This window comes from Oryza glaberrima, chromosome 7, assembly GCF_000147395.1.
Source record: "Oryza glaberrima chromosome 7, OglaRS2, whole genome shotgun sequence".
Lineage (NCBI taxonomy): Eukaryota > Viridiplantae > Streptophyta > Magnoliopsida > Poales > Poaceae > Oryza > Oryza glaberrima.
In genome coordinates this window covers 12,420,063-12,443,463 of record NC_068332.1, presented here as the reverse complement: position 1 = coordinate 12,443,463, position 23,401 = coordinate 12,420,063, and the positions used below count along the sequence as shown (strand labels likewise).

General features: G+C 44.2%; 1 protein-coding gene across 1 annotated transcript; it reads right to left on the bottom strand.

The window, feature by feature from the left end:
- Nucleotides 1-114: 114 nt before the first annotated feature.
- On the bottom strand, nt 115-18,079 carry LOC127780677 (uncharacterized). The gene is made up of 22 exons (XM_052307619.1): nt 17,654-18,079; nt 14,902-14,970; nt 14,691-14,828; nt 14,488-14,605; nt 13,928-14,010; nt 13,223-13,315; nt 12,610-12,778; nt 12,381-12,523; nt 12,207-12,293; nt 11,945-12,130; nt 10,276-10,443; nt 9,742-9,862; nt 8,936-9,005; nt 8,610-8,697; nt 8,368-8,488; nt 7,897-8,090; nt 7,707-7,815; nt 7,412-7,567; nt 7,111-7,210; nt 1,024-1,197; nt 594-739; nt 115-492 (listed from the first exon to the last, which is right to left on the bottom strand). Exons 1-22 carry the CDS (start codon nt 18,077-18,079, stop codon nt 299-301), a joined length of 3,153 nt encoding a protein of 1,050 aa, XP_052163579.1. The 3' UTR covers nt 115-298.
- Nucleotides 18,080-23,401: the final 5,322 nt, after the last annotated feature.

The following is a 23,401-nucleotide window of genomic DNA, read 5'->3' as shown; positions in this document are numbered from 1 at the left end:
AAAATTATACGACAAAATTCTATGCATACATGAAATTTTCTCTAGAACTTGTCATAAACTTGCAGAAAAGCTATTTCTAATAACAGTGTCACAACAGCAGCCAGTACATGAAGATTGCAATCACATCATGGCCATATTCATTCACAATGACAATAACTAAAATAGTGATACACCTTTACTGTGGCATTACTCGGTTCAGTTTACATTTATTGGGTAAAATAGTTCAGGAAACAAGTCCCTTGATAGTCATCCTCCAATATGCACATAGCTTTATTTCTGCTCCATGTGCATTCAGGATTTAGTTTATTTTTCTCACCTCATAATGGTGGCAAATTCTTAACGGTTTGTCCTTAGAAACTGATCTTTGCTCCGACCACAGTTCCATGTTCAAATGATCAGTTCCCCAATGCAACTTACATATACTAACCTGACTGAGATTGAAGCAATTTACCAGGCTCAGATTCGTACGTTTGTCAACTAGCATCCATTCCCCTGGGAAATTTCAAAATAATTATAAACAACAGAAGTTACAACAATTCGACAAATGATGGTTAAGGTCAATTTCCTACTAAATACTGAAGAATATTGCATACCATTGGGACGGAGATCTCCCTCAAATGTCAATTCTCTAGAATCTGGGAGTATTTCTCGCTTTATACCGTTGCTTGCTGTAAACACAACGGAAACCTCTGTAGGGTACTGAAGAATGAAACTAGGACGAACCCTCAAACATGCCAACCTTCAAAGGAAATGCACATTTCCTGGTGTCAGTACAATGCCGTGACCTAAAAACCATTTGTGTTTACCAGATTTCTTCTGGGATCCCATTACAGTCAAGCAGACATGGTTAACAAATAGTAAGACCGCAAAAAAAACAAATAGTAAGACCGCATATTCGCACATGTTATCTCCATGCATCATGATTCATATGCTAGAGATTTTTAAAAAACAATGGAAAAGGTGCATTATTGTTTCTGGTTACCAGTTTACTATGGATAAATTAAATGATGCTTAGACGCTCACCCTGAAAACCCACCAGAATGATCAGCTCCCTGTTTTGCTCGAATACTGGAGTCGATCTTAACAATCTTTGGGTTTTCCTTACAAATGGATATTTGGCGCTGAAGAACCAAACCACCCCCAATATCTCCTTCCAAACAAATAGATTCCTCTTTTCCTGATTGCTCGCGATACCTCCTATGCATTTTTAGAAAATAGGTCAAAACATGAATTAAGAAATAACACTCGTACACTACCATTTGATGGATAAGTCTTTGTGGTCCTTGTTTGTGATTCTTTCTTTTGCTTTTGGGTAGTTTCACCTTTTCAGGACAGCATCTACTCCTTTAGCATATTTTCAGTTGCTAGGACAGCTGCGGTTAGCATCTCCTTTATGCCCCCCCCCCCCCTTTATGCTTTATTCAGTTGGGATGCCCTCTAGGACAGCATCCCTTTCAAATTTCGAATTTTTAGACTAGAAGAGTGCAGCAATAGGCTTGCAGCCAGCTATGGCTATATATATGTATCCAACCTTCCTCGGGAAGGTATGGCTTTGTGTTTGTGAATGAGAGAAAACCAGAAAATTGCCCCATCTCTTGTGCCATCCTCTTCTCAATGAGAGTAACCATTGAGGTTCTAACATTTGGTATCAGAGCCACACTTTCCTGTAGGCTAAACATCTCCTGTTCCACCCCTTCCCAAGCCCGGTTGAGCTCTCAGCCAACAGCAGCAGCAGCAGCACCGGCTGCTCCTTCCCCTCTCCCTTCCCCCTCTCCACGCAGCAGCCTCCCGGAGGCACGCCATGTCCGACGTTCGGTCTCGGCGTTCGGTCGCCTCGAGCACTCGGCGTCAGCAGGACGCCGAGCTCGCCGCAGCAGAAGAGCGCAGGCGAGCAACGGCTCAGACCGCTGCAGCAGCAGCGAGGGCGGCCAGACTGGCGGCAGCGGAGTTGGCAGCAGCCAGGGCGGAGGCGGAAGCGGAGGCGGAAGCAGAGGCGGCGGAAGATGCGGCACGTGCGGCGGAGGTAGAGGTTGAGACCTTGCGCAGCAACATCAACGGCTCCATCGCCGGCGACATCACCGCCGACAGGGAGCTTGAGGAGCTGGCAAGAGGAAGGGCGCGGGAGCGGGCAGAGCGGTGGGCAGCAGCCCACCCCCACGGCGGCGGCGGCGGTCCAAGGGACCTCGCACCCGCCGACGGGAACCTAGACGGGCGCTGGCGTGCCGGCGGCAGCCCGGAGCCCGCGCGCGGCCCTCGTAGGCAGCGCGGCTCTCCCTCCCCTGACCGGCGGCATGGTCACCACGGCGTCCAGACGGTGGTCAGGGACTTTGGTCCCGGCGGTGGGTGGCCTACCCTCACCAAAACCAACTACATCGAGTGGGCCGCGGTGATGAGGGTGAGGCTCCAGGTGCGGCACATGTGGGAGGCAGTCCGGTACGGCGACGTCGACTACGATGAGGATCGGCGGGCACTGGATGCCCTCATCGCTGCAGTCCCGCCCGAGATAAAGTTCTTGCTTTCCCAGAAGCGGACTGCCAAGGAGGCCTGGGACGCCATCGCTGCGGCACGCATCGGCAGCGACCGCGCCCGCAAGTCCACACTGCAGGCACTCCGCAAGGAGTGGGAGAACCTGGCCTTCAAGCCGGGTGAGGATGTTGATGACTTTGCCCTCCGTCTCAACACTCTTTTGCAGAAGATGGTGCAGTACGGCGACGACACCTACGACGAGGAGAGAGCTGTCGAGAAGCTCTTTCGCTGCGTCCTAGAGAAGTACAGGCAGATCGCTCGCTCGATCGAGTCTCTGCTGGACCTCTCCACGATGTCGATAGAGGAGGCGTTAGGTCGCCTCAAGGTCGTCGATGGTGATGAGCCACAGCCTCTCTCGGGGCCTATCACTATCGGCGGGAAGCTCCATCTCACTCGAGAACAGTGGGAGGCCTCTCAGAGCGACGGGAGGAAGGGGGAGTCTTCTCCCTCGACAGGCGGCCGCAAGCCGCGCAAGGGGCGCGGAGGTGTCCAGTTGCGGTAGGCGCGAAGACGCGCCGAGGGTGGTGCTCGCAGAGGCGCCCAAGGCAGCGCCGCCGGCAACCACAAGAAGGCACGAGACGACGCCTGCCGCAACTGTGGCAAGCTTGGCCATTGGGCCAAAGACTGTCGCCAGGCACGACGCGGCCAGGCCCACGTTGCACGGGTAGAGGAGGAAGAACCGGCTCTGCTCCTGGCTCACGCAAGCATCGAGCTACCTCCAGCGGCACCGGCCGCAACGGCTTTTCTCCACCTTGATGAGCCGAAGGTACTCGTCTCCCTCTGCAACGGCTCTAGCAACGACAAGGCTGATGGGTGGTACCTCGACACCGGCGCCACCCATCACATGACCGGCCGACGGGAGTTCTTCACCGAGTTCGACTCCAGCGTCCGAGGCTCTGTCAAGTTTGGGGACGCCTCCGGCGTGGAGATCAAGGGCGTTGGCTCCGTCACCTTCACCGCCAAGTCCGGTGAGCACAGGCTACTCACCGGAGTCTACTACATCCCCGCGTTGAGGAATTCTATCATCAGCGTGGGACAGCTGGATGAGAACGGCTCACGCGTGTTGGTCGAGGACGGACTCATGAGGATTTGGGATCGCCGTCGTCGCCTTCTTGCCAAGGTAACCAGAGGCACTAATCGACTCTACATCCTCAGCGCGCAGGTCGCACAACCAGTTTGCCTCGCTGCTCGTCGGGACGACGAGGCGTGGCAGTGGCACGAGCGCTTCGGGCACCTCCACTTCGAGGCCCTGAAGCAGCTCAGTGCCAAGGAGATGGTGCGAGGCATGCCGTGCCTTGACCACGTGGAGCAGCTCTGCGACGTCTGCGTGGTGACGAAGCAGCGGCGGCTCCCCTTTCCCCAGCAGACGAGCTTCCGAGCCAAGGAGCGGCTCGAGCTCGTACACGGGGACTTGTGTGGCCCAGTGACACCGGCCACACCAGGAGGACGACGTTACTTCCTGCTGCTCGTCGACGACCTCTCCCGCTACATGTGGGTGATGGTCCTCGGCAGCAAGGGAGAGGCTGCGGACGCCATCAGGCACGCGCAGGCTGCTGCAGAGGCGGAGTGTGGCCGCAAGCTGCGCGTGCTGCGCACCGACAACGGCGGCGAATTCACGGCGGCTGAATTCGCGTCGTAATGCGCTGATGAGGGCATTCAGCGCCACTACATCGCGCCGTACAGCCCGCAGCAGAACGGCGTCGTCGAGCGGCGCAACCAGACGGTTGTGGGGATGGCTCGGGCTCTCCTCAAGCAGAGGGGGATGCCGGCCATCTTCTGGGGAGAGGCGGTGGTGACGGCCGTCTACATCCTCAACCGCTCACCTACCAAGGCCCTCAATGGCAGGACACCGTACGAGGCTTGGCATGGGCGCAAGCCGGCGGTCTCCCACCTGCGGGCCTTCGGCTGCCTCGCGTTCGCCAAGGAGCTTGGACACATCGGCAAGCTCGATGACAGGAGCACCCCAGGGGTGTTCATCGGCTACGCGGAGGGCTCGAAGGCCTACCGCATTCTCGACCCGGAGACACAGCGTGTGCGCACGGCGCGCGACGTAGTGTTCGACGAAGGGCGAGGGTGGGTATGGGACAAGGCGGTGGACGATGGTTCGACTCCGACGTACGACGACTTCACCATCGAGTACGTCCACTTCGAGGGAGCTGGGGGAGTAGGCAGCTCTTCTTCACCGAGCGTGTCTACCCCAGTCCCCGAGCCTCCACCGACTTCGACACCAACACATCCTCGGACCACGACTTCGACTACGACGAGCTCTTCGCCGACACCGCCCTAGCCGGTGACCCCACGCGCTCCAGCACCAACAGCCACTCCGGGCACGTCTACTCCGACGCCAGCTCGTGTTGAGCACAGCCCGGTGGAGTTCGCTACTCCGCTCTCCCACGACGGGGAGCGCATCGACGCGTACCACGACGGCGAGCAGCTACGGTACCATATGATGGAGGATCTTCTCGGCGACCAGCCGGTGCCGGGACAGGTGCCTCGCGACCTGGAGGCGCAGTTGCACCTTGCGTGCGACGACGGTGAGCCTCGGTCTTTCGCAGAGGCCGAGAAACACGCGGCATGGCGTGCCGCGATGCAGTCGGAGATGGACGCGGTTCAGGAGAACCGCACCTGGGAGCTTGCTGACCTCCCTCGTGGTCACCGCGCGATTACCCTTAAGTGGGTGTTCAAGCTGAAGAGGGATGAAGCCGGAGCCATCGTCAAGCACAAGGCTCGCTTGGTGGCACGCGGTTTCATGCAGCAGGAGGGGATCGACTACGACGATGCCTTCGCTCCCGTGGCACGGATGGAGTCTGTGCGACTCCTCCTTGCGCTGGCTGCTCAGGAAGGCTGGGGTGTCCATCACATGGATGTCAAGTCGGCGTTTCTGAACGGCGACTTGAAGGAGGAGGTCTACGTGCACCAGCCTCTGGGATTCGTGCTCCCCGGCAAGGAGGGCAAGGTGCTACGCCTGCACAAGGCCCTCTACGGCTTGCGGCAGGCACCGAGGGCGTGGAATGCCAAGTTGGATTCCACGCTCAAGGGGATGGGCTTCGAGCAAAGCCCGCACGAGGCGGCCATCTACCGGCGGGGCAATGGAGGAAATGCCTTGCTGGTGGGTGTCTACGTCGACGACTTGGTGATCACCGGCACCAAGGATGCGGAGGTGGCGGCGTTCAAGGAGGAGATGAAGGCCACCTTCCAGATGAGTGATCTGGGGCCTCTCTCCTTCTACCTGGGGATCGAAGTGCACCAGGACGACTACGGGATCACGCTTCGACAGACCGCCTACGCCAAGCGCGTCGTTGAGCTAGCTGGGCTCACCGATTGCAACCCAGCTCTCACTCCGATGGAGGAGAGACTGAAGCTGAGCCGCGATAGCACGACGGAGGAGGTGGATGCTACACAGTACCGGCGTCTTGTGGGGAGTCTTCACTACCTCACCCACACACGGCCGGACTTGGCCTTCTCCGTCGGCTACGTCAGTCGGTTCATGCAGCGACCGACGACGGAGCACCAGCAGGCTGTGAAGAGGATCATCCGCTACGTTGCAGGGACTCTCGACCACGGTCTCTACTACCCGAGGTGTCCTGGCAAGGCACACTTCGTCGGGTACAGCGACAGCGACCACGCCGGCGACATCGACACCAGCAAGAGCACGAGCGGGATTCTCTTCTTCCTCGGCGAGTGCCTCGTTAGCTGGCAGTCGATCAAGCAGCAGGTGGTGGCCCTGTCCAGCTGCGAGGCCGAGTACATGGCGGCATCCGCCGCTTCGACCCAGGCGCTCTGGCTTGCTCGACTGCTTGGTGATCTCCTCGGCAGAGACATTGGAGCGGTAGAGCTCAGGGTGGACAGCAAGTCCGCTCTGGCCCTGGCAAAGAACCCCGTTTTTCACAAACGGAGCAAGCACATCCGGGTGAGGTACCACTTCATCCGAAGCTACTTGGAGGAAGGGAGCATCAAGGCGAGCTACATCAACACCAAGGACCAGCTTGCGGACTTGCTCACCAAGCCTCTTGGGAGGATCAAGTTCCTCGAGCTCTGCTCCAGGATTGGGATGGCCCAACTTCCCCACAAGACGACGCACAAGACTTAGGGGGAGAATGATGGATAAGTCTTTGTGGTCCTTGTTTGTGATTCTTTCTTTTGCTTCTGGGTAGTTTCACCTTTTCAGGACAGCATCTACTCCTTTAGCATATTTTCAGTTGCTAGGACAGCTGCGGTTAGCATCTCCTTTATGCCCCCCCCCCCCCCCCCCCTTTATGCTTTATTCAGTTGGGATGCCCTCTAGGACAGCATCCCTTTCAAATTTCGAATTTTTAGACTAGAAGAGTGCAGCAATAGGCTTGCAGCCAGCTATGGCTATATATATGTATCCAACCTTCCTCGGGAAGGTATGGCTTTGTGTTTGTGAATGAGAGAAAACCAGAAAATTGCCCCATCTCTTGTGCCATCCTCTTCTCAATGAGAGTAACCATTGAGGTTCTAACACCATTCGCATATTCTTCGACATATCAGTGCCAAAAGTGCCGGCAACCAGGTTACAGTGAACACTGATTTAAGTAATGAAGTACTCTGCATTTCTCCTACCTAATGACTTTGTACTCTTCTGTGCAACCAGCAGTATCTTCAGCCGCATTATATTCCTCATACCCATTGATCCTATTTGTGCTGTGTAGCCATTGAGAATCTGCAGAGATCAAGTATAAACTATATATACATTTCCAATCTATGTAATCATTTACATGGATATGATAATTAACTAAAGCTGGAAAAGTTTAACTGACACATCCTCAAAAGACTTTTATTTTCGACCAGATGCATTCTATCTCTAATCACATCGAATGAGGCATAACCAACGGAAAGTAATATAAATCAATAAGAGCAATACCAGATGGAAGATGTGTCATTGAGATAATACGACCACCGATCTGGGGTACAACTTTAACCAACCAGTCCTCGCTGTTCAAATCAATAGGTATTTCAGAAAGTTCAGCCACTTCCTTCCCTAATGGCTTATCTATGTCTGGAATAGGTTGAATCATCTCTGTATAATGAATGGTAGGAAGATACTAAAGTAAGCCGACAAATAAAATATTTCAGAATAAATAAATGGAAAAACTGGAGATGTAAGCATTCCCTGTTCTAAAACATTTTGAGCACTGTGCAAGTGTGTAGGACAATACCAAAACGTTTTTTGAGCTCAAGTTCACTTGTTGCCACTAGACTTGACACTTCAGATTCAGTAGGCATTGTTAGATGTATATCTTCCCCATCAATGCCGTGCGTACTTACCTGTAATTGAAAAACTTATAATTTAATATTCATCTGTGCACATTTGACAAAAACAAAAAGGAACTAATATAATGGACCTACCATAGCACCTCCTCCAAGCAATATATTTATTTTTAAGTTGCGATTTGGTCTCTTCCATGATCCTTCAGTTCGGGCAACTTTAACAGTAACCACTGATGAGTGGAGTTCTGCAACATAGTATGTCAAAAGATAGTTCCCTTGAAGGAACTCATATCCATCCCCATCATCTTCAAAGAGGACACCTTCAGCTTTTCCTGTAAAACAGATCTTCTAATTTCCAAACATTGTTTCGACATAAGGCAATGATTGGACAAAGAATATAGCTAACAGCAGTGCAGAACGATAGAAGCGCACTTTTCCTCATGGTAGTGACACTAATTTTTGAAACGATATCTACTTATGAAAAATTATCTTCAAAATCTACCCATGAAATTGTTGAAAGCCGCATCAGTTATTTTGGCATAACAAAATCTCCCTTGCACATGACAGTTCAATGCATGAGTTAAACTACGCTATTAACTGAGTACATACCATTTTCATCTAATGCAATAATCAATGACAAATCATCATCCAATTTTGCTTCACCAACATGCTTGAGAGGAAGGCCTATGGGAAGTACTGCTCCACCTCGTAAATACATCATCGGCAGATCCTGAATAATCAAGTACTTATAAACAAAAAGACTTTTGAAACAGCGCTCAATGTATGTCAGCACAACAAATATTCACTAATCAACATACAGGGTGTGTCCCTGCAAAAAAAAAAAAACATACAGGGTGTGAATCTCCAAAATCAAAAGGCAACCAAATTCCCTTTGGCAGCTTCTGTGCAGATTCATGAGCTCCTTTATCAGGACAAGTGCTGCCAAAGTCCCAGAAATTAGTGTTATGGTGAATATATAGCCCCATAATATGCAAACATATAAAAATATTCCATGATTGGGTGTCTCCTCTCAGAAAATGTAAACTGTGACAAATTAACCATGGTTTTAAATAGGAAGGTGTAAATTCAGCTATCTTATATTCATGTGCACACAAACAAACTAATCTGAAAACCTTATATTCATGTGCACAAAAACAAACTAATCTTAAAACCTTACCTTGCACAAACTAGAAGTGATCCCAAGAGAAATGAGGTCTCAATTTTCCTTAACTCTAAATCTTGTGGATCTACAAAATAAAAAGGATTGTCTTATTAATATAATAAGTAATTGGTATCTATACTTTCTAAAAAGTTATAGCCCACTAAATCTAAAACTCAACATGCAACCATGCTACATCACCACCCACTAGCAATAATTACATATTTAATCTCATGCAAGCATACAACATCATCTACAACTTATTTAATTCTACAAATCAACATATAAAGCATATCCAATCATCATCCCTCACATAATTTGCACACTATTTTAACAAATTTATCTATCATTTTTATAATATTTAATGTATACTTATCAATATGTTTCACATTAAGGCGCGGGTATTATTTGATTATTTCATGATAAGTTCTGATAAACCCTGATGTTTCTTTTTTTTTCCTTTTTACTCCTAGCTTGATTGAGAATTGTTTAGTAATTTGCGCAGCAAAGCGCAGGGAATCACCTAGATTTCAGGCTCCTGAAAATTTGTAAATTTTGTCAACTCAAATTGCACATATATTATCTATGTCTAGTTATAGAACTTATAATTCATCACAAGTGATCATCATTTGTTTTCCATAATAGTGTGACTGTCCATTTTTGTTCTACACATAACCACAGAAAAAATGAACATGGGAAAATATGTTGGATTAGCACATGCCAACTATCAACTATCCTTACGTAGGGTAGGAGTGCAAATCACTGGAGAATTACATGGATTTCATCAGTTTTGAAATGTTATAGAAACAGAATAGAATTATTACCTGCGAAGTAAACTGGAGCAGTAACAGGAGTTCCATTCGTATGAGAAAGGTAAAATAGAGTATAAATGTGTGGTAATAGCCGGTATCGTCTTAGTAAAGCAAGGCGACAAACCTCCTCACACTGAAAATTTCACAAAAACTCTTACGACAAATCAGCAATCCATAAGACTTACATAAAACTAACCAAAGGTGAAAGTGCTACAATAACTCCACAAAGGAGAAAAGGAATAACAGACTGCATGCAAATTATAGTCATGTATTTATATGATGAAATGGATAAATGCCGAGGACGTATGGCATTACATTGAGTTTACATTTTAAGTCAATGATTACAAATGATAAACAAACAGAAAAATATTTTACAACAAGAAATTCAGTAGCAGTTCCCTGTTCTCCTGTACAATGGAGCTAGTAACTTTTGGTTATGCAAATTATTTGTCTTACGGCAGATAAAAAATAATTAAGCAAAATGTGAATTCGCATAATCTTCGAAAGGCAACAAGTTGTTTTAGATTTTTCAGGTTTGCACTGTACCTCTTCCCCAAAGGACCACGGCTCATGGTCCAAGCTTCCTTTATCAGAATGGCCACGAGAAAATGGAAACAATGCACCCACTCCCATCCATCTTCCAAAAAGTTTTGGAGTAGCATTTCCAGCAAACCCACCAATATCTGGGCCTGCAAATGGTTGACCACTAAGACCCTGACCGAACAACCACATCATTAGATATTTTGATCATATAAGTTTTCTACTAATAAGTGAGGGAGTCTTACTATTCTGCACCGAACAACCAAATCAACAATATTTTTCTCAAAGTAATGCATAAACAATAATAACAGAATCACAGTGAAAAATAACTATACAAAAAAGAAAAATTTGCGTTTAACACAGGCTGAAGTGATGGTCCCTCAACAAGAATAGTGTTCTGCCCATAATTCTTACCTAGAATTATGGTCTAAAACTCACAGTAAAATTGAATTTCATAGTTCAAGATATTATATTTGGTCCTAAATTTTTATAGGCATGTACATATGTTTTTGTGAAATAATTTTTGGTTGTCTGCATCCTAGCCATGCAAGGCCGGAAGTGGCAATACCAGCACCAGTCTCATGAACCACAGTTCACAATGCTGACAAGCCAACGATCCTCCTCTGTGTAGCATGGAGCCTATGCACCATCAGTTCTTCTCTGTTAACACCATTATTCCTCTCAGCTGGCCACCTCTCTCACACGACGAGGACCAGGGATTTCTTCTTAGGCCTTGTTTGCATATAGCAAAATCCTGACCCATCCACATGTGAGCTGGGAGTTTAGCTCAAAATCCTGACCCATACATGTGGATAGGCTGAAATTGAGGCCCATCTAAACAAGACCTTAGGATTGCCAGTAGAGCAGGCCCTATGTTCACACTGCAAATGAGCTCAGAGACATGTCCCGACCTCTTTGGTGGACTTCAGAATGCACAGACTGTTCCACTATGTTCCTCCCCAATGACCACTCTCCTCAGCTCACTTTGCACAGAGACTGGTCAGTAGGGATAATTGCTCCTTTTTCACTCGTTTTGGCATTCCAACCATAATGTACATTTACTATTCAATGGTCTTCAAAACTACTTGTTCATCAATTGAAAAATGCTTTCTACAAATTTTGTTGCTTAATCGTTATTGTAAAATATAGCTCTCTTAATATAAAAATTCAGAACTCGTGCATAGCGTTATCCTTGTTAAACCTTGCATATTGCTGACTATACCATTCGATGCATTAAAGTCTTGCTATGTAGAAAAATATTCACTCTTGCTTGTTATCATTTGTTTCCACAGGTATTTATCTATCCTATGGATGGGCCGTGGCAGGCTTACTGGATTTTGATGCCTCTTTGTTATTTATTTCTGCTGCTATTTATCTATCATTTTTTTAGACTATTTAGCATGCCTCGTTGTGATTTAGACTATTTTGATGTCAATATTGAACATGTGTGTGCTAGCAATAAATCGTGGAAGTAGAATAGTATACACAGAATTCGAAGCCAAAACAAGGTTCAACATACATAATCTTTAGTGTCAGCATCCACATATAATTTTCCCTAGTTCTTAGGGAAATGTAAATATATATTTATAAGAAAATGAATGACGGCAAATCCTAACGTTCTCCATTTTTTGTGAAAAGGTGACATTTTGTAAACTTGCATAAATATATCACTTACCAACTGAAGAACCATGGCTATACTCATGTGGAGATGTTCCCAGTTTGATACATTATCACCAGTCCACATAGCAGCATAGCGTTGTTGTCCTATAAAACCAGCTCGAGTAAGAACAAATGGCCGTTTAGCTGAATTGGCCAGTTTCATTCCCTCATAAGTAGATTTTGCCATGAGCATTCCATAGACCTGACAGTTATACAACAAAAGGTTAGAAGTCAGACTAGATTTTGTAGGTGAGCTTACCAAGGGTTAAAAATGTTACGTTATGGTAGTACGGATGATTCTGGTGACCACCAATATTAGCATCTCCTCTATGGATATTGCTTTCAGGCATTGTTTTGGTGGCAGTCTGGATGTGACAAACACTTCCAATGTAAGAGAAGAGCAAGATGAAACCAGTTGAAATAAAAAAAATGATTTATGGCAGATCATGTACATTAAAAACAGCAGGTTCATTCATATCATTCCATAATCCATCAACGCCATTAGAGACGAACTGCCTTACTAAGCCGGACCACCAGGAGCGGGCTCTTTCACAAGTAAAATCAGGGAAAACACAATAACCAGGCCATACTTCTCCTACACAATATGAGTAAAAGAGACCCATTAATTAGTGATATGTTCATCACGGTAATGAAGGAGTTCATTCATTCGAGGAAATATACCAACGAATGGCTGCTTGTCTTCCTTTTGAACCCAAACATCACTTTCTGAACCACTGTCAAACACAAAGTAACCGCTCTCATTCTTGATTCCTGGGTCAAGCATCCATATTGCTTTGCAGCCAATCGAATGGAGATCATTAACCATACATTTTGGATCAGGGAAACGATGCTGTAAAAATCATATCTCAAATGAATTCAATGGGTAAGTTTCAGCTAAAACAAACATTTTATCAGACAATAGGTAAATATTTGAGATCTAAAAGTGAAATCTATACGTCGTATGGAAGAGTAGGGCAAAATAGCAGCCTGGAGACAACAGTTACAAAGCAATCACAAAACAGGGCAAACAGAGCAAGCTGGGGACATAAGTTCAAAAAGCAGTCACCGAAACTTTGAATTTAACTTGCAGCCAACAGAATTACAGCAATAGTAGAGGAATAGTCAACTTATATAGACTTAGGCTGTGAACTGTGGTGCTTTTGAAGCAGTATACTACTGCTTCACATGCACAAGCAGAAACATCATGTAGATTTCAGCAATACCACTTTACTGCAGTTTTTGCATCAAACGAGATGAAACATAATCAACTGACAAAGGGCAGAAATGTTCTTACACTAAATGTGAAGCACCTAAAACCATCCATGTAATCAATATCCATCCATACAACATCACAAGGAATGCCTCTCTCTCTAAATGTTTTAACAACCTGCAACAGAAAAAAAAATATCAGCATTAAAACATCATCGCTGGTCACGCCCTTTTCAAAATAAGTGTGTTTGATCCCTCATGCAATTTTCCCAACTCAACTCTGGAGTATGGCCTCAATGAAGCCCAAATTATCGATCAAATAACATTATAATTTTAAGACAATTCAATTAAAAGTTTTCATGAGTTATCTGAAAACTTCAATGAGATTAGTGAACATCGAATGTCTTACTGATACCGCTAATGATCACATGATCCAATGGCAATTTTGAGTGAGCTGAATTCTAGTAATATCCCTAATTACCAATGAAGTAGGAGAAATTTTACAGTGCTTGAGAGATACCAAGAGGTACTAAAATTTTTTGTGCAAATTTGGTACCTCCTAGTACCAGAGAGACCAAATTTTACACTAGAAAATATGGTACCTCCTGGTACCTTCTCAAGGACTGTAAAATTACTCATTAAGTAGAGTTTAGATATGCCTTAACACATAAAAGTATAAGGTATCCACAGTGCTCAAATTCATGGACACACAATGACACCATTCTGCAGGTTGATGTTCAGGGGCATATATTACAATTGAATCTGTAAACATCCAATGAGAAGAAAATACCTGTAGTACTTTCTCAGAAGAGTCGTAGCTATAACGACATTGATGGTATCCGAGTGACCATTTCGGTGGCATGGACACAGTTCCTACAAAATAGAATTTCCTTTCCGATTATCTGTAGGTGGAACCAAGTAAAATAAATCCAAATTTCAGGTCTGCACACAGAATGAACCAATTAAATAGAGAACAAAATAAAATATGTTAGGTCCTTTTTCCAATAATCTGCAGGGCATCCAGTAACAGGAACATTCAGTTGTTCTAGTGCTATGTCGAGAACACTAGTTATACCACCCATTCAATGTCTTGAAAGGTGCAACTAATACTATCAGATATATTGAGTAACAACTAAATATAATTCCAACAATGCTATGGTATTTGCTACATTACTTGCATTAAATGAAACTACATTCCTAGCATGAAAACTATTTCCATACAAGTCCACATTTATAACTACAAAGTTTTATATCCAGGTATGAAAATTTTGAGTCTGCAAAACATTTGTCACATAATAAATCCCAAGTGTTTAAACTTTTAAATGAAAAGAGAATGATCAGGACATATACCAATTGCGTGAGACAAGGATGTGGTAACTTCAGATGGTGTATTAAAAGGTCCAAATACTATGACAGGGTAAGTGCATGAAGCAGAAAATTTCATAGTAGATTCTTGCCGTAAGTCAATCTGTCATGTTAGTATATGCTCATTAGTGAGATAGCTGAAAAGTGAATTATGGACAAAGTAAGCTATAGAAATGCAGCACGTATACCTCACAGCGGCAAGTAGTGTCAGCAAGGACTCCCAATGCCTTCCCGTCAGGAAGAACAGCCAGTACCCAAGGGTGTGACTGATATAGTGATGTGGTTCCTGGACCATAATCCCATGCATCCGTGTTCCAAGCAATAACCTAACCGATGTTTCATAGATCAAATTTATGGAAACAGAAGGTTAATGACTAATTTCTCAAAAATATGACATACCAGCTTTCCAGTTCTCTCAAGTGGCCCACTTGATTCTCCAGTACCATAGAAAGATGTCCCAGAAGGAAGCTATTTATTTAATGTAAGACTAGTAAGCCCATATGTATCAAGTTCTGAAGGAAACAGTATCAGAGATATATGGACATCTCTCTCAAAAAAACAGAGACATGTACACATCATGACTAAACACAATAAATGGACCATCGATTTTGGACTACATCGCACGGTAAAAAATTAACCACTAACCATTAACCATCAATTTAGGACTTCATACATAGTTATGCCTGTCAGGTTTGCCAAAGAAGCATGCAAATTTTATACGGGATTGATTGAGGCATTGAGCCAGAATCTGTTCGGAGTACACAATGCATCCTTGGAACTTTACGCAAAAAAGTAGCATATGCGCATGTACCATGATTCAAATGAATCGCATTTGTACTAATTACTTACATGCCAGTAGAACATTAGAATATTAGTAGAATAACAATTAGCAGCTTAACATTGATCTTACAGCATATAAATGGTGAATGTAATAAAAGCGCAACCGCTCTCTGTTTTGGGAGTTTTTTTCCCCACAGGGAAAGGACTTTTTAGCTCTTTATTCTTTACCTACTGTCCTACTCCGAGGTTCCAAGATATAGAACTACTATTCATCATCTCAGATCAGGAAAGCATATGAGTGATGTTTGACTTGATGCATTATTACAAAACTATGTTCCCAGGAATGCGAGGCAAACATAACAGTCGCATTAGCACTTAATGTATGATCGATGCAACAAAACATTTGTGGAAATTGAACATGTTTATCCCTAAGAAGAATGTAGGCATCTGAATACAAAACAGAGAAAAATTAATATATCAACATCTGATGAGCATGTGTATTACTCAGAAAAATCTCTCAAGGAAAATAAGCTGGCATTGCACACAAAGTTACAACTTCTACCAACTACCGTTTTGCATACGCAAGTAATTGTGAAGCTACATGAAAGCATCTTCCCCAACCTAGACAAATGAATTTTATGCACTTCGGGGCATTTGCACTATTAGGATTTTAAGAAAGAGTATTGATTTTTGACAAAGAGAGTTTTATTGATCTTAGACAATTACATCAAGAGAATACAATCACTCTAAGACCACCCTCGGCCTCTGCATAGCTAGGATGCACACAGGCTATCATTATTATATAAGAAAAGAAAAAAGAGCGACACAACTACTATAGTCATGCCGCGGTGAACTACAACCACAAGAAAGAGTATTGGTCAAGTTTGCGTTTTTTTATAATGTGTATACATAAACTATTCGGTACACATGAGCATTTATGCATATGTGTTGTATATTCATGAACTGTTTGCTGTATTCACAAGAGTAAATGAAGCTAGCTGAACTGTGCATGCATCTATATTTTCTAGGAAATATCCAAATACAAATTCGAATATACATCAAGCGTATTATAGCAGCATAGTAGATAACAAATACTCCCTCTATTAAATCACTTCGACTTTTTTCCTAGTCAAGTTTGACCAACTTTATAGAAAAATATAGCGATATTTTCAACCTAAAATAAACATATTATCAAAATATATTAGATATAGATTTTAATAAAACTAATTTGATATTGTAGATGCTGCTAAATTTTTCTATAAACTTAGTCCAATTTAGAAAAGTTTAACAAAAAAAAGTCAAAACGACTTATAATATGAAACGGAGGGAGTTGCTTAGATAGATGAATTCCAGCAGTGTAGTCATTGATAATAACTCCAATATTAAAAATAAACATGTGTACATGCTAGCTTACATGTCTTAGTTATACTAACCAGTTTTGGTCCTGAATTTCTGTTCATTTTAAACCTGATCACACCGAAGTTACTCTCACCTAGCATCAGGATTCTTTTTTTCTCGTCTTCCTTCAAAATATTAGGGGTGCTAGAGTAACCAGTATCTAGATATGTACCGCAAAATCTCTTGCTAAAAGAGTTTCAAATTATAAACAAATTTTAACTGAAATTCAACCAGTTTGAACATAACTCAACCAAATTTAAATAATGTTGAATACAAACAAAACTTTCCAAGATGGGGAGGTCACACCAATAAAGTAATTCATGCCTAGCATTATGCATCAAGCCAATAAGAAAAATAATTTTAAAAAACTAAAAGTTCAATAGAAAATTTTTAAATTAAAATTACAGTTCTTTTGTACTGTGCAAGTTTAGTTATGCGATGTGTAAATTGCTCATTTTTGCTATAAACAAGAAAAAAGTTATAAATAGCAAAACTATTATTATACTCCCTCCTCCATTTCATCAGATTATAAGACACAAACTGTTTCAAATTTGACTAAGATTATAGATAAATATAGTAATAGTTATAATACTAAATTAGTTTCATCAAATCAATAATTGAATATATTTTCATAATAAATTTGTCTTGGGTTGAAAATGTTACTACTTTTTTCTATAAACTTGGTCAAATTTAAAGCAATTTGACTTTGAACAAAATCAAAACGTCTTGCGACATGAAACTGAAACTGATGGAGTGCTTGCTTAGATGTGTTATCACCGGTTTATTTTCACTTGAATTTGTGTTCATCCTAATCCTGAACACAGGTTCAATAGGTCACAGGCTCAATGCTGCTCCCGCGAGCATCAGAAAAATCCTGACGCTCAGAACCCCGGCACGAACAACTGAACCGCGCGTGAGCCTCGGCCTCGCCGCAAATTAAACCCGCCCTAATTAATTTGCCATACGGCCATACCTCAACCACGACGCGCTGGACATCTCCCACCACCTCGCACACCGGCACGATCGCCGGGCGGTCCCCTCCGGCGCGCGGCTCCTCGCGCCGCCGCGGCACGGCGAACGAGAGGCTGGGCCCCGCCGCCGCCCGCGCGGCCTCCGACGCGTCGAACCGGAACACCCCCTCCTCCAGTATCCGCACCCACACCATCGCTTCCTTCTCCGAAGCCGCCATCCTCGTCGTCGCGCCGCCTGCGTGTCGCCGCCGTCTCCCGGAAGCGGAAGTGGAAGCGGAGGCGGCGCCATCGGTCGCTGCTTGCTGTCGTATACAAAATATAGGAGCTGAGTCGGTTGCGTGCGCGGTGGGCTGCTTGCGTGGAATCGGATTGTTTAATGGCAAGAGGGGTGGGAGTGGAGCAGCAGGTAGAGACCACGGTGACGACATCCATGGCGGACGGCGGAATGCGAGTGCGCGCGTGCGTGGGTTTTCCTATGGTTTGCGGGGAAACTACAGGCCTGTGGGAGTGTGGGGATGAAAAGGTCAAGTCAGAGCTATTTTTAAATCAGAATAGCTAACCTAGTTAATGGCTTTTCTAGAGCTTTTAACTACTAAATTTTACTATAGGAGCTAGATTTGGAGTAGAGTTGTAGAGTTGCCTAAACCCAGTTTCATCTCTCTAGCTCATTTTGTGGGAAAGCTCCACCTAATTCCACTCCCATTTTAAATAGAGCTTAAACTGTTTGGCTGAGCTCCAGCTTAGAGGTGAAGCTGGAGTTAGTGACAAACAGGCCCTAAGATTTTGGTCAGCCACATGACTTTGTGATTCGTGCTCTAAATCCTCCAGCTCGAACGACATCCTCTTCTCCTATACTCCCTCCGTCCCATAAAAAACCAACATAGTATCGGATGTAACACATTCTAGTACTACAAATCTGGACATACATATGTCCAGATTCATCGTATTAGAATATGTCACATCCGGTCCTAGATTCGTTTTTTTAGGGACGGAGAGATACTCCACAACACAGGCACACACACGTGTGCACAACCAGATCCTAACACATGCTAGGATTGAGATTGAAGTTAGTAGGTCTAAGTACACCGGAAACGTGCACTACCACTGAATATGTACCCGTGTGTATTCTATTACCTAGCTAGGACCAACCGAAATTGATCCTGAGGAAACATAAAAAAGACCCCTAGCGAGACACGTGAGTTGCGATCCTAGGAATCGAACTACCGTGGGCTGCTCGCTCACCTAGCGAGGCTAGACACCCAAACAAAGCTCGGCTTTCTCCTCTTCTCCAATACTAATGACACCCGAAACTCCAACAAACCTATGGATTAGGACCTCTTCCCTTATCCTCCTCCTCTCTTTGCTTATCCTCTCCCTTTCCTCTCTCTTTTCATTTGCCTTATCCTCTCAAGCAAGTGAGCAGGCGAGTGCGCGAGGGAGCTGGCGAGGCGCGGTGGCAAAGGGAGGCGCGGTGGGCGAGGGCCTATGGCCTGCCCGCCAGCCGGCACGGAGGGCCATACAGTAGGCGACGGCCTACGGGGCGGCGGCCGGCGGCCTGCATCTCTGCTGGATCTGAGATTTTTTTTTAGAATTTATGATTCATGTAGGTTTGATTTGTGATTCATCTGTGATGTATTTGATTTTTGTACAATTCGAATATGTGATGTATTTGTTATGATTTTTGTAGAATTTGTGATGTAATTTTGTTTAGAATTTGTGATGTATTTGGAGATGATCGATTTGAGTATTTGAAGATGATCCTTTTTTTCTGTGATTTGTGAGGATCGATTAGGATTTCACGATTTGGGGATGGAGCAAAATCAATATTCAATGTTAAAAACAATGGAAAAAAGAAAAAAAACTAGCAACCGGACTTGGCCTAGCTCTATTTTTAGTCCCGATTGGTAACACTAATCGGGACTAAAAATAGATTTTTAATCTGATTATTTCACCCTGGACTAAATATGCCCATCCCCAAATTTCCGCAAAACTTGCCGAACGAAAAGAACTATTCATCCTAAGCACTGGAAGTCTGGGAACATCGAAGTAAAGCCTCAAATATGGCGAACAGAGAACATATTCGGTGTGTTGTTTGGTGATGTGAGAAGGAAAGGTCTGTTCGACCGGACGAGACGCCAGCATATGGCGATCGGTTTGCTAAATGACAGCATAGCCTCAGGTTTAGCTCATTTCAGTTTGTATCCCTTCTAATTACTACTAGTTTGGTTTGTTTCAAGTATTAGATCAATGTACGCAAGCCGGCGTCCTATACAACGATGGGGTATTTCATATTGCCATCAATCAAGAATCAAGTTATCTCCTCTGTTTCCCATGTTCAATGATCTCCAATTCTCCACCAACACGACTTTCCCATCGAGCACATCTATGCAGTAAGTAGTCTTAGTCTGCCACCAAGCCACAAGAAGGTGCATTTATACATCTTACAATGAAGGTGTTGTGTCGGTAATGTCGTTCTTCTTCATTTTTGTGGTGTGTGTGGATGGGGGAATGGATAATGTGTACCTGAGTGCCACTTCTCTAACTCACTATTTGTGTTCGGCACCACATGTTCCCAACTCCTCTCCCTCGTATTCCACGCGCACGCTTTTCAAACTGTTAAACGGTGTGTTCTTTGTAAAAAGTTTTTATACGAAAGTTATTTAAAAAAATATATTGATACATTTTTTAAAAAAATTAGCTAATTAATACTTAATTAATCACGCGCTAATGGATTGTTCCTTTTTCGTGCCCTGGAGATTGGTTCCCATCTCCTTGATACGAATGCAGAGCGAAGTGTCTTTGAGGCTTCAGCTATTTCTGGTTTTTTGAACTGAAACTATTGGATTGATTTGAATTGGAAATTTCAAGTCTGGGTGTTGTGATGTGCAAGAATACGCAGGATAGGGGGGCAAATTGACTCAGCTCTAACGTGCAAAAGGCAAGTCATGTGTTGCATCACTTTTAACCCACTTCTCTTGTCGAGAATGCATCTCTTTGACGAGAAATATAAACATCGCCAACGTCTCTAGCTTCACCATTTTCAGTTCTAGTTCTACAAATACACTCACCGTTTTCTTACCATTCCAGTTCTACAAATTATAGTTCTAGTAGTATAGGTCACCACTAACATGTAAGATTGATATAGGTGTACGAGTGGGACCAAATGTGGTCACACCACTTAAAAGAATAATCCTTCCATCTTAACTATAGGTTAACTTATTTTAAAACAACGGGGTACCTGTTTAGACTCAGGTGTAGCCCTTGCATGCACGGATACACTGGATGAGACCATGGTTCACCAAACTATTTTAGGTGGGATTACTGCCACCTCAGGTTTAGAGGTTAACTTTAAAACCGTGCAGTTACCGCGAGGTATACCGTGATTTTAAAAACTGACAAGGTTACCACACGATTTTGTAAACTTGGATGGGGCTTTGGAGTTTTTTTTTTTAAGATGCGAATATGTACGAATCCTGAAACATATAATAAATTACGCGCACATCGATCCATCCATCCTCAATCGTTCATTGCTTGCTACTCCAGATATATAGTAACAGAGCGAAAGGTGATTTTAATCCTGGTATGGAACCACTGAAAAATTGCATATAGTTCCAGAAGGCAAACACTTTCATGGGTGCCAAATAAAGAGGAACGGAGGGAGTATCTAATTATTCCTTATACCTATCCCTTAATTTCATCCTAGTTCATGACAAAAGAGTGCACACTTAATGACACAAGATTCAAAATCACATTGACTGAAAATAATACTAGACTCAAAGTCTCGAGCCCCTAATAGTGCCAATAAAGTTGCCAACAATTTCACCAGCTGCAACTTATCCTCCGTTCAATATCACTGGTCTCAAAATTTGTACCCTTGAAAAAACAAGAACTCTACTCCCCTAATAGTGCCAATAAAGTTGCCAACAATTTCACCAGCTGCAACTTATCCTCCGTTCAATATCACTGGTCTCAAAATTTGTACCCTTGAAAAAACAAGAACTCTACTCCCCTAATAGTGCCAATAAAGTTGCCAACAATTTCACCAGCTGCAACTTATCCTCCGTTCAATATCACTGGTCTCAAAATTTGTCCCCTTGAAAAAACAAGAACTCTACTGCTATTGATCTAAAAGCATCGCCAAAACTGACATGGCGAGGACGCAAGCAGTGAGATGGCTGGTTAAGAAAATAAACACTACCTAAATGCCATCGAACCAAACCATAGTACTTCACCCGTTTCACAATGTAAGTCATTCTAGCATTACCCACATTCATATAGATGTTAAAAAATCTAGGCACACATATATGTCTAGATTCATTAACATCAATATGAATGTGGGAAATGCTAGAATGATTTACATTGTGAAACGGAGGGAGTATTATTTAAGGGCCCTTGGAATCGTAACATGGAAAAAAACAGAAATATGACAAACATATGATTCTGATAAGAATAGAACTGTAGAACAGATAAATACAAAACAGAAGAAAACACAGGAAGAACCGTTTGATTGGACAATAAGAAAAAGTATGAATCGGATAAGAGAGATAGACAAAAAAAAAATTCAAGAGTTTTGAGCTCTTGCTAAGTTATCTCCAAAATCTACATATACAATGAGTCATTTCATATATAGGATTTGGAAAGCTCCAATCATTTGTATCAAAGGGCCAAATAGAAAAGTTTCTGGTAGAAGAAACAATGACCAAGACTAATAAAGACACATTTTTTATATCATTAAAATTGAATATATAAGAGTCAAATGGTTTCCTTCATGATAATGTGTTAGACACAATAATCACATGGAAATAAGAGCATTAATACCCAATCATATAAAAACAGTAATAAAAACATGCAGCCACTAAAAAGGCTCATCATAAACCTCGTTTAATTGAAATGTTGTCACCGTGGTGGTGGTGAAAGCGGTACAGGCAGGTAGCTATGGATGTGGCAGGTTCATCTCTGACAGTGACAAGTATGCTCCAGGCAGCTCCCTCTCCTCCTAAAATTTTCGAGGCAAACATATTGACCATTGTTTTGAATTGTTATTACAGAACTATCACAAGTTTCAAATGATATTTTTACTCTAGCCAATAGAATTAGTGAGGAGGTTCCGAGGCGACCCAACAAGAGTAGGTGGTGGTGCTGTCCAGATCCATGCTCTCCTCGGCCGGATCCGGCGAGGAACAGCGACGCAGTTTGGATCAGCATTAGAGAGCGGCGCAGATGGATGAGACGCACCATCTCTGGCATGGGAGAGGCAGGGCATAGCACAGCAACCCGATGAGGATGTAGTGGTGAACCCCAGCGAGAAGCTACGGATCTTGTGCTGCCACGACCGGATCAGGACCTCCCAAGAGTGGATCCGTCGCCTCTGCGCCCAAGCTGGCCATGGCAGCGGGAATTGGTGCCAGTGACGACAATGGAAGGCCAATACGGTGGGAAGCTAGCGCGGTCGGTGGAAGGGAGGCCAGTGAGGCTGGCGTGGGCAACGGCAAGGCCGTCGCGGCCTGCAACCGCAGGAGGATGACACATGTGACGACAGGGAGGCCAATGCGCCTGGTGGCGGCGGAGGCTGTCATGGTCAACGACAATAGGCGGTCATCGCGTCGACGGCATGAGACTATGAGAGGTAGCTAGTGGTGGCCTACTGCACTGTCTATGAAGGAGTTGGCAGGTTGCAGGAGGAATCATGGTCGTGTGTGGCTAGTGGTGGGGCGCTAGTGCAACGGAGGATCGAGTTGGTAGACGTTGTA

Excerpts from the sequence above, each read along its gene's own strand:
- LOC127780677 (XM_052307619.1), bottom strand. The coding sequence starts at position 18,079 with ATGTCGTCACCGTGGTCTCTACCTGCTGCTCCACTCCCACCCCTCTTG. Across the intron at positions 14,011-14,487 it reads ATCCTTGTCTCACGCAATTG|GAACTGTGTCCATGCCACCG; the intron begins GTATATGTCCTG and ends TCTATTTTGTAG. Across the intron at positions 7,568-7,706 it reads TGAGCTCAAAAAACGTTTTG|AGATGATTCAACCTATTCCA; the intron begins GTATTGTCCTAC and ends TTCATTATACAG.